The sequence below is a fragment of the Aethalodelphis obliquidens genome, unplaced genomic scaffold, assembly GCF_003676395.1.
Source record: "Aethalodelphis obliquidens isolate GAN/ISIS:26980383/991018 unplaced genomic scaffold, ASM367639v1 scaffold6, whole genome shotgun sequence".
Classification (NCBI taxonomy): domain Eukaryota; kingdom Metazoa; phylum Chordata; class Mammalia; order Artiodactyla; family Delphinidae; genus Aethalodelphis; species Aethalodelphis obliquidens.
In genome coordinates, this window is record NW_020837950.1 from 13865998 (window position 1) to 13883810 (window position 17813).

The 17813-nt window shown below is 45.2% G+C and overlaps 2 protein-coding genes and 1 pseudogene across 2 annotated transcripts in view; all 3 read right to left on the bottom strand.

Moving 5' to 3' along the window:
* LOC113619234 (CDGSH iron-sulfur domain-containing protein 2 pseudogene) overlaps positions 1–2028 on the bottom strand; it is an 80571-nt pseudogene extending 78543 nt beyond the window's left edge.
* Positions 1–2041, bottom strand: part of PGCKA1 (PDCD10 and GCKIII kinases associated 1) — an 83423-nt gene extending 81382 nt beyond the window's left edge. Inside the window, exon 1 of the mRNA XM_027103188.1 lies at positions 1979–2041. The gene's annotated coding sequence lies outside the window, so the exon portion shown is untranslated. The remainder of the gene's footprint in view (positions 1–1978) is intronic.
* A 3897-nt stretch (positions 2042–5938) lies between these two features.
* Positions 5939–17813, bottom strand: part of NWD2 (NACHT and WD repeat domain containing 2) — a 203707-nt gene continuing 191832 nt past the window's right edge. The window contains exons 6-7 of the mRNA XM_027103189.1: positions 16066–16655; positions 5939–12150 (exon numbers count right to left, since the gene is read on the bottom strand). Of these exons, the coding sequence (XP_026958990.1) occupies positions 8218–12150; positions 16066–16655 (4523 nt within the window). The 3' untranslated portion in view covers positions 5939–8217. The remainder of the gene's footprint in view (positions 12151–16065; positions 16656–17813) is intronic.

A 17813-nucleotide genomic window follows, 5' to 3' on the forward strand; every position in this document is an offset into this window, starting at 1 on the left:
GAAAGAAAAAAAAAAGGGCAGGAGCTAGGTACTATTTTACCAAGAGCCTAAAAGACCCCAAGGTTCTGGGTTATTGAAAAAATTGTGGAACTAGAGGAATTTGCAACAGTCCAGGTAGAGGAAACCCAGCTACCAAGAGGCTGGTATTCAATTATTCGGAAACTGGAGTCCATTCCTGGAAGCACAGTCAATGGGCTCTCACGGCACCAAGGGTAGGGCTGTTCCCAGAGCAAGGAGGGCATTACCTGCTCTGCCCTTGGGCTGACACTGGATTCTGGCCAGGGCTTAGCCTGGTTATGTTGCCAGGCTCAGACAGGGACTAGGTGGAAAGTCATGGGGGATTGCTCCATTCTAGGCTAAGGAACATGTTTAGTTGACATTCAAGTCACTGTTTTGTTTTAAATTCCAGATATGCAAAAGCTCTTAGAACATAGCTAAGACTGGCCACCTTGATCTTCAGATGTCATTACATATCTAAATCTTGAGAACCTCTGATAACCAGGCCCGGGGAACAGATGCCATGAGATAGGAGCTTATCACATGCTTACTGAATCAAAGAACAGGATCAGAAGGGACACAGAGAGCAAAGAAGAGAAAGAAGCCGAACCTTGCCTTCTTGTATCAGTGTCTGCTCCATTTGGCCTCTGTGATCAAGGCAGCTTCCTATAACTGACTCTTCACACATTAGAGAAATACAAATAACCCCAGAACTCTACTTCACCTTCAGAGCTTGGTTATTGTTTCAGTGATCTGCCTCATGACTGTTCGGATGTTCTACAGACCTGGGTGCTCAGCCTTAGAAGACTTTAACGTGTCTCCTTCTTAAAATAGTGTTAACTGGAGGATTCAGTGTGAGAATAAGTGGCAAATAATAGAACCTATTGTCTTTAAAAGCAGCAACCACTTTCCCCATCTTTCTCATTCAACTCTCAAGTGTTTCCAAAATAGCGTGTTTACAACCACCTACAAGCCATGGTGAGAACTGCCATCAGTAATTCTCTCTAGCAGTGACAGGAAGAAAATAAACACCCTATTCTTTAATGCTTTGAACCACCTCATGGAACACTGACTTCCTCTAAATTCACTGGGCAAACATCTATACTGCAATGGAAAACAACATGTACTAAATTACTAAAGGAAGTTTTTGTTTTGTTTCTAAGGTGAATTAGTGCTTGAGGAAAAACAAAACAAAACATTGATTTTTGTCTTTATCACTGGAAAATTTGTTCAGTGGTGGTTTGTGAAAATCTCACCTCTTCTGGACTGCCAAGGTCACTGAGACCCAAGTAATCGACCTGGGAGATACTTGCCTAATTATCAAATATTCAGCCAACAGTGTCTCACCATTTAACCGGCTGCACCTGGGACCCTCCTTCAACACGTGCTGCTTCCTAGTACTGGCGCCTCCCCTCAATCCCTACTCATCGCCAGCGCCCCAAAGGGGGCAAATCCTGGGACCCAAGGACATTTCAAAGAGCGCCGGTCACCTTCCATTTCCGTTTTACTTAAAAACATTCACATGCTTAAAAATGGGGGAAGGAGGGGGTACTTAGAAATAAGGGGGAAATCTTTTGCAGTTTTCCCAGTTCAAGTTCTCAGGCACTATTGAAAGTTCATTAATAAGATATTGAAAAACAAGAGTGTTTCACACATCAAGTAGATGCCAAGCTTTGCAAACTGTCTTGGTCTTTAGTTTGGGGGAGTTTGTAAAAGTCCCCCCCACCTCACCCCATTCTGGATTTCGCCTCTTTCAGAGCCTTTGTTGAATGGCCTGACTTTCCCGAAGCAATCAAACTAAGAACTGCCTCACCTCCCCATACCCCACTTTTTTTTCTTTTCCCACGGCAAAGGAAATAAATAAAAATGCCCCGTAAGAGAAGTGGGGGGAACCTTGCCACAAAACCCGAGTTCCGCGGGAGTCAAGCGCCTGTGCTGCCCGCGGCGGGGCCCGGCGCGCGGGGCTGGAGACTGTCCCTACCTGGGGCCGGGCGGCGGCGGCGGCGGCGGCGGCGGGGTCGCGGCGCCCATGGCTTCGCCGGCCTCGGGCGGCCGCGCCGGGAAACTCCAGCGGCTCAGCGCCGCGGGGATCCGCCGCGCCCGCAACGGCCTCCCCGGCGCACTCATTGGGCCGGCGCGTCACGTGGCCGGGCCGGCGGGCGAGCCTCCCGGGTCCGCGTAACCCTTTACCTGAGCTGGCCGCGCCGCGCCTGGGCCTCCGGAGCGCCACCGCCGACGCCCCCGAGCCCGGGCTGGCCTGCGGGGCGCACCCAAACAGAAAACCCCGGAGCTCGGCCTCTGATCACCGACACCCAGGCTGCATGCCAGCCTCTGCCCGCGCAGGGAAACTTTTTGGTGCCTATTTGGGCGTCGTGCTGCAGGGAGAAGGGAGCTTCCTAAGATTTGGGACGTAAGTGGGGGGAGATACATAAATGCACTCCCTGGCAAATCTGTCTCCCGTTCCCCCCCCCCCCCCAAACCTGTGGGTTTTTTTCCGCCCCCCCCCCCCCCCCCCCACCCCGTGCTGGTATTAGCCGCCTACACCTGGTGTGTGCACTGTCGCCTGCCTTTATGGGATAGATGGTCTGGGAAAGAGCGCAGACGCTACTAGAATGAGAATTCCCGGGGAAGTTGCACAGCCTCGCCTGCACCCTCAAGACCGCGGTGGGAGTTCAACGAAGTCATGCTCCCCCGCCCCTCACCTTCCCTCTCTGTTCCTGGGGTGTTGGAACCTCGGCTGCCACACCCCGTCTACCCTCCTGAGCTCCACGCCCGTGCTTGTGGCAATCCATGCACTTAAGGTGGGTTGCTTTACTCTAAAATAGTACTTAAGGGTTGGAGATTGTTTTCACCTGTGCTCCAAAGTGCGTTAGTGTTGGGCTTGGCAGGAAAATGTGTTAAGCTACGGCGCCACCTGGCTTGCCCTCTTCTCCCTTTCCCCTTCATTCATTCAGGGATGCTGGAGAAGCAACAGGGCAGAATACTGTTTAGAGATGGACACACTGCCCTTAGTTCTTAATGTGTCCACTCTAGTGATTCCAGCGCCATTTACACGACAACATTTGTCACGCTTTATGGGGGAAAACTCGTTTTTTGAATCCTTCCGCTTGTGTAGTAGCTGCATGCTTTAAAACGATAGATTTACAGGGGACGTTGTGTGCTGTTTTACATCACTGTCTGATAAAACTCTTTGTCACAGTAAAGGACCCTCTTGTCCAACTTCTAGCCCATGCTTTAGAAATGTCCACTGGTAAGTTTATCGGTTGGTTATTTTGACCAGTTGGTATTTATCTTGGGTTTTAAAGTGTGTTTCCCAGACTGGTAGAATCAGCATCATCTGGGAGAATTTAGTAAAAATGCAGATTCTTGGATTCCACCCCAGACATATGGATTTAAAGATAGTGGAATCAGGGAGGGTGAAGTTTTTTTGTTTGTTTGTTTGTTTGTTTTTCGGTACGCGGGCCTCTCACTGCTGTGGCCTCTCCCGTTGCGGAGCACGGTCTCCGGATGCGCAGGCCCAGCGGCCATGGCTCAAGGGCCCAGCTGCTCCGCGGCATGTGGGATCCTCCCGGACCGGGGCACGAACCCGTGCCCCCTGCATTGGCCGGCGGACTCCCAACCATTGTGCCACCAGGGAAGCCCCAGTAATCTGTGTTTGAACAAAATGATGCACCACCACCCTGAATCTGCTTATGCAGCTGGCTAAGTTACCCTCATCTACTAAAGGCTGGGATTCTATAAAGCCACAGGTGGTGGTGTTATTGGTAACCTCAAATTGCCAGTTTTACATAATTTGTCATGTTGATACACTGAAACTGAACCCTTTGATGTGTCTGTACAAAGTGTAATCTGTATTTCATGCAGCTCACATGGAATGCCAAATGGAGCTCAGAGGGGACCCTCATAAAAAATAAGGAAGGGCTTCCCTGGTGGCGCAGTGGTTGAGAGTCCGCCTGCCGATGCAGGGGAAGCGGCTTCGTGCCCCGGGCCGGGAAGATCCCACATGCCATGGAGTGGCTGGGCCCGTGAGCCATGGCCGCTGAGCCTGCGTGTCCGGAGCCTGTGCTCGGCAACGGGAGAGGCCACAACAGTGAGAGGCCGTGCGTCATGTGTGTGGGAATGAAACACCACGATTCACTTAGGTTTTAGGTGTGTTTATGTTTTCATTGGCATATAAATTGTTCTCCGCTGATGAGTTATGGAAGCTTAGAAAGCTAATTTGTTTGAGTGGATTTGTCAGTATAGTTCTAAATTTGTCAATATAGTTCTAAAGAAGAGACAAACTTTTAAAAAGGTTATGGTATTGGCTTACATTACAACCAAACGAGTTCCATATTAGGCATTTTAGACTTTTGAGAAAGAGATTACTGGTTGGATTCTTTATCTTTAGCTCAGGTTTCTTCATTGAATGGATCGTGTATTACCAGTTGCCTGTGTGGATGTCTTAACCTTTAAACTCTCTGGGTCCAACTTTATTATTTCCCTCATTTTCATCTCCTAACCTATTCCTTTTACATTTGTAACTCTACTCTCCACTCAATTTCAGTTGGAACTGGAATTAGAGTTTTCCTTCTCTTTCATCACCCACCTCTATCAGTGACATCCTGAAATCACTCTTCTTAGCAATTTTACTGCCACTGCCCTAAGATCGAGTTCTTATACTTTCTATCTCAGGTCTTTGCAATAGTCTCTTTACTGGTCTCCCAGATTATGGTCTCTTTCATCTCTAATTCATCTGACATATTACTGCCCCAGTCATTTTAAAAATTACCATTTCAACTAGGCTATTCCCCTTCTCAAAAACTTTTTCATGATTCCCTATTGGCTACCGAATAAAGTTTAAAATCCCCACATAGCATTTGAAGTCATCTAAGTAGACTTTGACGCTCCCTGTTTTTGCTCACGCAGCTTCCTCCACCTGAAATGTCTTTCTGACATTCTGACAGCTAAGTCCTACTTATCCTTCAAGCCACTGCTCTCTGTCACCTCCTCTTGCCATCCTTTTTGACTCCCAGTTAGAGTTAATTGCTCCTCTGCAGTGTATCCTCAGTACCTGGCTTTCACTTTTCACTTTTTTTTGTTTTGGCTAACAACTTTTTTTTAAATCACAGTCTGTCTTACATCCAATTTAGTTGCGCCTCCCTTAGATGATAGGATCCTGGAGGGCAGGGGTTGTGCGTGACTAATTTTTAAATCATCCTAGGCATAGCATAATGACTTAGACATAGCAAGCACAGTGTTTGTTGTGTTCTTGACCCTAGGAAGGAAGATATTTAATTAAACAACAAACTCCATGTATATGAAATGCTTTTATGCAAATAATAACGATCCACTCCTCTACATTTTCTCTGAGAACCAAACTTCATGTACTACACATAGAACTTGTTTCCTGTTTTCCTATTAAGACTGAAGTCCTAGAAGGTGTAAACTATTTATTAATCTTTGTATTCCTGGCAAATTGTATGCCGAAGTAAATATTTGTTGGATGAATACTGCAACTATTGCAGTTACGGTTATACCTGAAAATCCTGGGAGTTTGCAAAGACCTCCAGTGATCTTCAGAGCCTAGCCTGGCCTCTAATCTTTAAATTAGAAAATATCTTCTAGGTCATTAGCAGTAAGTTCCTGCTGGATACTCAATGCTTTATTTTTATGTGCTTTGAGAAGTTAACAACAAAAAAAAAATTGATGGTGTATTGAAATTCTCTTCAGCGATTCCCTCTGGACCTCTGTTTTTAGGTTTCTTCATCTATACGTTTGGAGTATTAACAGTACATACCTCACCTGGCTGTTGTGAAGATTACATGGCTTAGCACATGCAAAGCTCGTGTACAGTAAGCACTCAGTAAGCATGAACAATTATTATTATTATTGCTATTATTACTGAAGACCTCTAACTACATCTGCCAAAGTTGGGGGAGAAAAACAAACACCACACAAATCTAAGTAGTTTATCTTTTATTCATACAAACAATACCTACACAAGACTGTACATTTTTTGAAGACGGCAATAATTTTCTAGTGTAACAACTCTGTAATAAAATTTAACTAAATGTAACATTTATGAAAATATAGATCTCTGATTGGGTAGTTCTTCCCAACAATACAAAGTTTACATAAAAACATTCAATATGAGCTATCAGTTGCAAACAAGTTAGGAAAAATCATTCAAGTCACTTGTTAAACTCTGTTGGCTGTTACATAGAACATTCACACACTACATTTAATCCATCTAGACATTTATTTCTTAGAAATGTGTAGCATGGAGGTCCAACTGATAATGACAGGAATAAGAATGTGTTGCCTCCGAAGAGCTAAAAAAAAAAGCATTGACTCAGTCAACTCCACGTGGTCTGTATGTGGGCTGAGCCTTCTCTGGGCTACCACCTCCCTGGCTGGTAGCTAGACCAGGAGGAGTATACTGAAAAAAAAGTCTTTCACTAGGGAGTGGGTGTCTATATTGGAATCACATCCCTGTATGCTTACCTGTCAAGCCGCCTTCCAAATTGACGTACAGTTGGCTTGGATTCCCGGTGGGTTAAATCACTTTGTTTCTTGCGTTAGCGTTAACCATTAAGATGTCACTCTCTTTTTTCTCCCATTTCTCCCTCACATCCCTATGAGAGCAATAGCAGGAGGTATCACTACCCTTATTCTGCAGTTTACAAAAACAATACATTTGGGCGGTTAAAAGATCTGTCTACGAATATTGGATGAGTTCATGGCAGAGCTGGACTGAAAGCGAGTCAGTTCCCTGTTCATTATTCTGCCTTCTCAAGTCACCACTGTCCCTTTCAAACCAAACCAAACCCCCACTACTGACGCCCTTTGGAAAGGCATCCAAGGACGTGCCATGAGGAGGATAGGGAAGGAAGAAAATCACTTTCCCCTTTTGAGATGTAATATTTTCTTTTAAATAGGAGGAGTAGTTTTTAAAAACATCGAATACCAATTTCACAGCTTCTGCTTTGAAACGGAGAAGACTATAAAAGGCTCTAGAGAGTCCTCAGGCAGAAAGGGTGACAGATAAAGAAGGATTCATACAGTGTGTAGAAGTAAGAAAGTGAGTACAAACAGGGACAGTAAAGAGCCTTTGGACACCCTTAAGATTTACAGAATATTTTAGCACAAAGACACGCATATTCAGTTTGTCCCAGAGTATTTGGTCAGCTATCTGCGTTTTACACAGGAAAGAGGAGGAATGAGAGTAAGGCAGATGTCATCAGTATTCCATAGATGGCATGTCGAGAAAGCTTTCCTTCTATTAAGATTTACTGCAGGGATTTAGGAAATAATTTATGCTTCGGTACAACTGACTTCCATAGCACAGCCTTTTGTTAGTACAATGATAGCAATGAACAGGTGTTTTGACCAAATTTGTAATGCCCTTTCTGTAACTCTTTTTTACACCCAGCACAAATAGACATTTCAAAATGACATGAAAAGATTGTGGTTTCTTAGTAAATGTGTTCTTTTGCAGCCCAGAAAATAGTTTAAAAATCATGTGTTCCATTATACAGAAACCCTTGCATGCAGTTGTCACAACTGTATTTTAATGAAGACCGACTCTGTGTGTTCAGTAGCCCTATGATAGCGGTAGGTAGCTCTTGCCCCAGTCAGTCTGTGGCCTCACACTTCACATCCTTTCTCCTGGGAAACTGGGAGTACATCTGGGCATTTTTGTTACATTATTTTGCACCTTTAGACCTTCCATCTGCAGACTGGATTGACACAGTTGTCAGGATCATAAAATGTAAGGAGAGATTAAGGCTGTGTTTAGTTATCCACACAATCACTTGAAGTCCAACAGCAATTTGTGTTTACAAATTTCAACCAGTTGCTGTAGAACTAACTTCAGTCCAAATGGTCTCTATGTAGCTCTAGCCTCTCTCATCTGGACAATGGGATGAGTTAAGCTGCTTTTTCCCGTCCAGTTAATTTAAAAACTACCCTCTAACTTCCAGTTGATATAGCCATGTAAATACGATTTGTAGAAATTCTCTGTTAAGACTTCGTTCCTGGATACACTTTGTCAAGAAGACCAACCTCACAACCAATTTCACATTTCTGTACATTTCATGAGCATGGCAATAATTAGCATTGGGACTCCAGCATCTTTCCTGTCCTTTAAGAATGAGTGTTTATCATCTGGGATACAGAAGATACTTTTTTTTTTCTTTTACATATTATGTATTTCTGCTGAGCAGGAAAAACATTTTTTCAGTTGTCAGGGGCATAGCTGTGGCCCCTGGATTCCAGGGCGGAGCACACCCGGTCATAGCAAGAGTTGTGTTTCTTGGAGGGCGTCGCCTCGTTGGGCTCCATGGAGTCACTCACTGTGATGGGACTGTCTCTTGCAAAGACCTCAGTGGACTCTCTCCATAAGCAATCCACAGACATTTTAAAACAGTAACTATGACACTTTGGCCTGGATGTCTGTGTCGCATTATTGAAAATTTGTCTGCTATTTGAAGTGGCTATTTTAATTTTCAGTGCAGCGTCTACGCGGTCTACCACCGTGTATATCCCTATACTGCCGTCGTCAAAACCCACAATGATGTTCAGGTGCCGCTGGGAGAGGGCAAGAAAAGTTGGAGTTTTGTAAAGGGAGCAAGCACCGATATTTTTGCCATCGGCCAGTCTCATGACAATCAAACTGGATATCGCACCATTTTCGTCCTCTTCCTCCCCGTTTCGGAAACAAATGTATACCAGGTAGCGACCGTCTCGAGACAACCTGTGCCTCCAGATGACCCCAGAGGCGTGAACCACCCGTAATTTACCGCTGTGTAAATCCAGCACGTTGATATTTTCATCTCCCCTGGAAATAATGCCTAGCTTTCCATTGGGGGAAATTTCAAAATCCTCTAGATTTTTCAGGAAGTTGTTTGGAAGTTGCACACGGCGACAGATCACTTCATCTGTCAGACTCCAGATATTCACCGTCTCGGCTGACGTGATAAACACAATGATGTCCGGACAATCGGGGATCAATTTAAAATTCACAATGGTGGTGCCGTCTTCGCAGCAGACCTTCTTGGTGATGCTTCCCGTCCAAAGACTGACTGCCAGCACCTTGCTTTTGGTCATGCCCACCACGAAGGTATTTGCAGAGGTTATGAAGGCATTCTGCAGAGTGGTCAGGATGTTGCATACCCTGTGGCCCGTGGCTAGTCTCCAAACCCTGGAGGCATTTTCCTCACAGAGAGAGACCACGAACTGGTCATTGTGGGTAATCAGCAGCTGAGATATTCTCTGCCCATTAATTCGGAAGAGGTTTTCACCGCTGCTGGTATGCCAGACGTATTGGCTGCTCTTGTCATCCGATGTCACCATGACGTCTCCAGAGGATGTCAACACACAGTGTTCAACTATTCCTTCATGCTTAAATACTGCTTCAAGGAACCCACTGCTGAAGTTCCACTTGTGAACACAATCAGAGCCATCGAGGGAGTAAATGATTTCCCCCCTAGCGGGTAACACCAGACTTTGGATGGGTTTTCCAGTCTTATCTATGTTGGACATAGCTGTGATTATATCTATGTCCCAGATAGAAAGAACACCACTGGTGGATAAAGATAGCAGCATGTTGTGATGACTGGATTTCACCAACTTGACTATGGTACCTGAGATTTCCTGTAAGCTCGCCATACACTGTCCCGTGTCCCGCCTCCAGAAAAACACGGCCGAGGTGTTTTCCATGGTTGCAATGATGCAGTCTCCATTCTTGGACAGCACAGCCGATATAAAGCGTTCGTTGTGCTTCGCTCTGAACTTTTCAGCCACCTTCCACATACCGGTATCTAAGAGCTCGATGCTGAGGGCTTTACAGATCAGAACTGCACTTTGGTCCTCTGAAAGCTCAATGCTGACCACTTCACTATCTTCTCTTCGGCAGTCAAAGTCATCGGTCAGCTGGGGGTTGGAGATGTCCTCAGTGTTCCAAACAGAAAGGCTTCCCTCACTGTCTACCATTACCATTTCCTGAGCCGTGTCCAAGATAAGAAGGAACTTCACAAACCCACCTGAAAATTCAGACGTCACCGTACATAACTTTTCTCCACTCCCTAAATGGAAGATGGTAGTGGTGTTCAGGTACTGTCCACAGAAGGCATACACGCCATCCAGAGAGCACTGGACACAGGTCACTTCGTACCAGCAGTGGAACTGGTATAGGGGCCATCCGTAGAGCAGATCGATGACAGTGACGTCCTTGCTGGCTTCGAGCCAGGCCAGAGCGTGTTTGACGGACAGTGTAAATCCATTGATGTAGGTGGAGCCGCTTCCATGCTTGGTCCCTTTGATTTCCACTTCAGACAGGAGGCAAGAATTTACATTGTCGTAAACCAACAAGGTGTTGTTTGTCGTTGCCACCACGAGATACTTTTCGTCACTGGTGAGTTTCATGCCCAGGATGACAGACTGGGCCGTCGTGATCTGCCTGAGTAGTTGACGCGTTTCCACATCCCACGTGCTGATGGAACCGTTTTCTAAAGCTGTGAGCACCGTACTGGGGTTACAGGTGGGCAGAATCTCGGTGACGTGCAGGTGACTAGATGACAAGGGAAGACGCTCCGGGCTATAGGTCACATCCATGGATGAGTGTAATGGCACGATGGAGCAGTATTTGGGCCCATCTTTGTCACATTCTAAAAGAAGGTGTCTAAGTTTGGGCAGGGAACTCACGACGGGCAGCAGTCTTTGCTGAAGCTCTGCGGAAAGGGAGCCGGGGAACGCGACGACCTTGGTTTTGATGCTGCGGAGGGTGCTCGCCAGGAACTTCAGCTCCTTCTCCTGCGAGCAGTTGTAAGCCAGCTCGATGTCCAAGAGCACCTTGTCAAACTGGCCAATTTTGATCATGGTGTAAAGCCAGCTGAAGTTCATGATGATGCCGTAGAGCAGGTCATCGGTTTTCCCACACCTCGTCAGGTGGTGCAGGAGCTCACACATTTTCCGATGGTTGACGAAAAAGATGTCAGGCTCCAGCGGGTTGCACTGAAAGACCCAGGGCTGGTCCGGGGCCTGCCTGTCGAAGGAAGCGTGCTCCGTGAAATGCTTTTCCTCCTCAAGCAGGCTTCTGCTCTCCAAGTCAAGACAGCCATTCAGGTAGGGGTCTTCAAGGCAGAAAGCTTTCCTTCTGCCCCCTGACCAGACCCCCAGGAAATAGTCTGCCAGGATGGTATGCATTTCATGCAGGTCACTGTTATCCTGCAGATATAGCTTCTGGGCTATGAGCTGCAGGTGTCTGTTGGCCCAGACCAGGAGGGTGATGTTCTTCACGTGTCTCTCGATTAAGTATCCACTGAGCCCCTCCTTGAGCCTCGCGATGTACAGATAAGGTACCCTCAGGGGATTGCTGGGCCTGACGCTCTCGTTGAGCTCATTCATCACACTGTTGTCAAGGGCCAGCACGTCTTCCAGCTCCATTTCACTCAAACCCATTTTGGCCATGGTGATGTAACCTAGAGCCCGGGAGACGAGTTTCTGCCCACACTTCCTCTCCAGGGAGCAGAAGAGCTGCTCTATGCTTTCGTGCACGGTGACACAGAGGGAGGATTCATCGACGTCTCTGTGAGATCGCCAGTTCCTCACCTCCCTAAAGGTCAGGTTCACAAACATGGGCAACGTGCACTTGGAGAAGGCGTTGTTCACGTAAATCTGCTGGCCCGACGTGACCTTCCTTTTGACCCGCAGCAGCTGGTGTTTGAGCACCTGGCTGCACATCTTCCTGTCCCGGGGAATCAGCTCGATGTAGTTGTCTTCTTCGTGGATAAGGCACCTTAGTTTCTGTAGGATCCCATGTTTGTTGGGCAGCGTGGAGAGGACAATCCGGACGAATCGGGGAAGGTGAACCGGGAGCCACCAGAGCTTCCTGGCCTCGTGGCTCTCTGAGAGCTGCTCCAGGGCATCGAATATGACCACGAGGGGTCTCTGCAATGAAGACTCATTCAAGAGGTTTATAAATAAGTCGCGGAGGTCATGGATCTTCTTAGGGTAGCTCTGAACCAGGCACCGGTAGTTCACGGCCAACTGTTCACAGACACTTAGAAGGAGAGTCCTAAGATCAGTACTCATGTCTGTGGTTCCTAGAAACCTCACGACTATGACTGGGTCAGATTCTGGTCCTGTGTCTTCATGTAGCCAGCCATAAGCCTAGAACATAAAGGTGGTGTTTAGAATGGAGAGATATATTCACATGGTCACATGCAACAACACTTGCCCTCTGCAGAGATCAGCCTTCTGGTAACCCTGACCAGGCAGAAAGTACCTTAGAACCAGGAAGTGGAAAAGCCTGAGATGGTCAGAGAGCTGTCAGAAAGCTCATGCACTAAAGTCTGTAGGTGAGACCCTCAGGCTCCCTCTACTAAAGGTATTAAAATGGTGATCACAGTATTTGTCAATCACAAGGCAGAATTTAGCTTGTATTCTAAAAGTTACAAAGCATTTCACAAACTGTAAACCTGAATATCTAGTATGCTTAGTTTCTCATCGCTGAATTTCCATTTCTTGGCATGGTTGTTGGCACATGGTCGGTGCTTGGTGAATATTTGTTTAATGTATAGATTAAGTAATGACCTACACATTATACTGAGTCAAATAATTTCCTTAATTGAGATCACATAAGGCTATATATGTGGCTGACCACATTTCCAGTTAATTAGAATGCAATAAAAATACTCAGCACTAAAATGATACTGAATATAATCTTGTATGATTCAGAGACACTTTACTCTACTGTGATGCTATAGGGTCATCATTATGATTATTTTTTATCATTACCACAAAAATCTATATAATGCTGGTTAAACGAGTTTTGCTGAATTTGTGCTTTATAACAGACAGTTTACTATATAACACAGGCAGTCATCAGGCCTCGTATTGTCTCTCTGTAGGGCACATGGGATTACAGTATCATGTAACAGAAGAGGAAACCAAGGCCAAAAATAGCTTGCTTGGGGTTAAATGATTACCAAGAGATGAAAATGGAGTAGAAGTCATATCTGACCTTCATTCTAGTGTTCTCTCTCTGCCACTCTCCCTTTTTAAATTGTATAGTTAAAGAGATAAAGTATATGAGGGGGGTGCTAGGTTTAATATTTTTCTGTCTGGAAAGGTAAAGACAAAAAGGGATATGATCAAAGTATAAAATACTCCAAAGTATATTTTTAGGGAGAAAATACTATTCAGTAATCCTTGGAATTCACCGAGGATACTTCTTAGAAAAGGACATATTATTTAACACATTAAGAAGTAAGTTTATGAAACTTGTTTCCCCAATTGGTAGTTCAGGTTAACGTATGAGTAAGTTGAGAAAAGATTCATGGATGTCAGTTTCAGAATGAACTGTTAAGGAAAATAAGCAACTCGTTGTCAGTGTTTGGCCCAAACCTTTGAAGCTAATTTGGAGGAAGGTAATGTTGCCATTTTACAGCTGTCCTTCGGTGGCAAATCAGAAACAGAAGACAGTTTGTTTGTCCCTATGTGGGTGGCTTATGGTGATTATATGCATCGTCCTCCCTCCTCCCAATCACGTGTTGTGGGATGTGTGATGTCTGTAAAGAATGGCCCTCTGATCATGAGCTCATGTCCAAGGAGAAGTCGATTGCACAGGAGGTAACCTGGAGATAAACATGGGAGGCCTGTCTGCATCCTTACAAGGAACGTGAGCTCACGAGAGCACAGGTTGTTGTTGGTGGGGGTGGCAGGGGGTGGGGGGAGCAGATGTTCCCCAGGAGGGAGGAGAAGCAGGCAGAGTCCAGGCAGGGGACCTGGAAATAGGCAAGCCTCCTCAGGAGAGCTGGTGGTTGGACAACATATCCGCAACAGCGAGAGCTCAGAAACCTGACTGTCACCACACTGGCCACAGGAACTGCGTATGTATACAGGCATATCAGCACACATCATGTAACTCCCATGCTAGACACACAGGGTCACATCACATGCACATTGGCCCTCCAACCACCTTTACCTTCCCCTGCTCCACAAGGAAAAAGCCCCAGAATGAGGGTGAAATGCATACACCAATGTTTTCTCATTTGATTTCAGTTCCCCTTGTAGTGTTACTATCTTGCTTCCTTGGAATAATTCTAAAGTTTGAAGATGGATGTACAAAGTAGTGTTCAAAGACAGACAGTCACACACGTGCACATGCACACGTTTATTTTGATGCAACCTGTCCCTTAAGTGTAAGCCTGCCATTTCATTGGGTGTTCAGTTAAAGAAAGAAAGCACATCCTAACACAAGAAGAAAAACCAGCAGCTGGGCTTGGCAGATTAAGAGATTGTAAATGGGCCTTCCTCAGAACTTTTCAAGTATTGGGACTGGCCAAAAAGTTCGTTCAGGTTTTTCCATAAGTGTTACAGAAAAGTCCGAATGAACTTTTTGGCCAACCCAATAAGCTGATACACCCGATTGTCTCCTGTGACCTTACTTTGGAACGTAATCCCCCCATAAGGGGCAACACAATTGTTCCAGTTCTTGTCCTCAAGATGATCTACCTGAAATTGTGTAGCACGTGATAAATCATGAGAATGTTCACAAAGTTAAAGAAAGATCTGTTCGTAAGAGACTGACCATGGGAAGAACAATACAAAGATTCTGAAGTAACACCAGGATAATATAAACCATCAGACTTTGATAGCAAGTGTAACAGAAGGTTAAAACTGGTACTAGTGTCAGCCAGTTTAGACAATAGATACCGCATTCAGATAGAAGCTCCGGCCCATCTTGCAAGACTTGAAAGGGAGTTTTGAAAATTAGTTTTGCTACCTTTGATGGACTACCCACCTCCAGCCTGAAAAAGAGATTCAAGAGGCCAAGAAAAAAGTGGGAGATGAGGATGCTGTAAGTTGTATCTCTCACCACCCCACTCCCAAAGGGGAGGGCTGAGAGATGCCCACCCCTCACTTCTAGCCTAGGGAAAGGGGCTGCAATGGACCACTTTCAGGACGCCCCCTAGGGCTTGGGAGACATGGCCATCTGTATCTGATGACATCTGAGGAATATGGAGGTTGAGTGAGTGAGGCTGGCTAGCTGCTCTGATGGAGGAGTGATAAGAGAGCTGCCGTATTGGAGCTGGAGTTTCTCAGGGCAAAACAATACCTGAGTGTTTCCCATGTATCAGATGTGGGCCACTGGCAAGCATGAGCTGACGAGGGTTTCTGTCGGTTCTGTTTTCCCAGGTCTAAGGGGGTTTGCTGGGTTGTGGAGAGGTTCTTGGAAGAAAGATACTAGAAATGTGTGTTGCTGGATGTCTAGGAGCTATGGAGGTGACCAGCTAGATAGAAAAGCAATGCAGTTCCCTGTGTCACCCTAGGGAACTGTAGGTGAGAGATGCTCAGTGAGGACAAGGTGGGGGATGGGGGAGGGAAAGGACCTTTGGGAAACATGAAAAGACCTCAGAAGAAACGGAAGTGTTAAACACCTGCCAGGACCAGAGTGCCGAACCCAGGTCAGAACAGTACTGGTCATATAAGAATGTTCTGGCCACCTTACCTTTAGGGGATGTAGCCCCTAAACCACAACCCTGCAGGGGTCAGAATGCAGCTGGGGTTAGGGACAGAGGGGAAGAAGTGCTGTGTGCTGAAAGAAAAGAGAAGGTGGCCGTGTCCCTATTTCCCACTGGAGGTGCCTTGTGTATGGTCGACCTCGGCTCAGGCAGGGAGATGTAGACTGAAGTTTTAATTATCATCTTTGACTGGACAGAGTAATTGCTGAACTAAGATGGAGTTAATATCCAGAAGCGATTGGAGTGCTCGTCTTTGCTGAGAGTGATGAGAAGAGTTGTGAGATCTGCCCTAGTTTCTATCTAGGTGAGAACTAGCCCCATAACATGAGTTTGAACAGTAAGAGACAAAACAAAGCTGTTCTAGAATTGGACCCCGTGAGTCTTATTCTTTCAGTATAACTGTTATACCAGCAAAAGAGAAACACTGAAGTATCCATTCCTAAAGGACCGATTATAATTCGGATAGTAAACACAGAAAATGGAAGTGAATTTGATCAGTTGATATTTTCCCCAAAGTAAAATTTTTTACAAATATACATGTAAAAGAATAGGCTTTTACCTTCTTTGCTACTTCAGCTAGCAGAAGGGTCTTCCCAGTGCATGGTCCACCGTATATAACAAGAGGGTTGATGTGCCCAGTTTTGCTTGGAAGAATGTATTTATGCACGATGTTTAGAGATTCACATTTGTACTCGTAGAAGGAGGCATACGTTTTACATAGTGATGAATGCTGAAGGATTTCGTCATAGAGCGTATCCGTTTCTGTGTCAAAATTCTGTTGTACCGTGGCCTGAATTATGTCAATCATGTCCTCATAAAATTGTTTACCGAGTCCTTCTATGTAATGGTTTTCTATTTCTTGGGAATAGCCTAGTTTCATGTCACAATGAGTAACAGATGTGTACACTCTCAGATTAGATGATGCAACAATGGTAGGAATAAACTCATCCCGGAGTTTTATCAGCTTCTCTTGGGCTTCTGGGTCCCGAATAATCCTCGGTTCTGCTCCAGTTATATCCATGTATTTTCCCATCTCCGGGATTTTCACGAAACGCTCAATGTTAGCAATTTTCCTAATATAGCAAACACATTTCTTCAGGAATGCTGGAGTTTGCTTCCCTAGAGCAAAGTCAAACTCATCCTCTATAGCTGAAAGAAAATACAGCAAGGAGTTTATTGTCTAGAACAAAGAAGCAACACACCCACGCTCCGAGCGCATAACTCTCAAGTCACTAGTGGTAGTTTATTTTGCTTATAGTGTGTAGCAGAGTCGTCTCTAGAATAATTTCTCAATTCCTTAATTTCCTATTTGTCTTTTCCTAAACAGCCTGGAGCCCAGAGCAGTGGGTTCTAAATAAAATGATTTAATTTCCTCTGCAACCTGAGGGAACATAAGCATAAGAAAGAAAGCATACCAAGCTTCTGGTTGACACTTAAGTTCCTGTTTGGCTTCCCTCCCAGACTTCAGGAGTTCTAAGAGTGGAGAGCAGGCACGGACTGGGGCCAGGAGAGAATGAGGAAGAGGCCAAGTGATGTATCTAGTCTATTGCTTCCTTCTCAGTCTCTCCTTACAACGTGGTTTCACCATTTTGTTTGAGATGCATTGTACCCCAGACAGATACGTGGCAATAAAAATATAAAAACGGGTTCAAATATACTTATGTGCTGATTTTATTTATCCATTATCCATGTCACTGTTAAATACCATTATATCCATCAGAGCAGGTACAGAAAAATGACTTAGTTTGTAGCTTTATTTCTTGTGAGAGAAACCATGTTAGGGCTTACAATACATATGTTTACATAAAAGTAAATAAGCATTCTAAATCATTTGAGGCCCCATAAGAACATTGAAAATTGGATCAGTAGTAATAAAAATATCATTTACGCATGGTTTTAGGGAAGTCAAATAAAAAATAAATTAAATAATTAAACCAATGGAAATGAATTTTAAGGCAAGCAGGGTTTTAAAATGGGCTGCCCTCCCTTCCTCCTCTGCCTTTCTGCTTTTCTTCATCTGGTTGGTCTTAATTGAGCATCTACTATGTTCCAGGTACGCTGCTTGTTTCTTAGGATACAATGGTAAGAGAAAATTGAGAATGTTAAAAAAAAAAAAACCCTTATGAAGCTTACAGTCCAGTGGAGGATGGCAGACATGAATCACAGAGTCCCACAAATGTATTATGATTATTTTTAGGCCCGTGAAGGTGAATAACATGGTGCCATGAGAGCAAACCCACCCGGAGGTCTAACCTACTTGGAGAAGTCAGGGGAGGCTCTCTTAAGGGGGTGACTACTGGGCTGGGA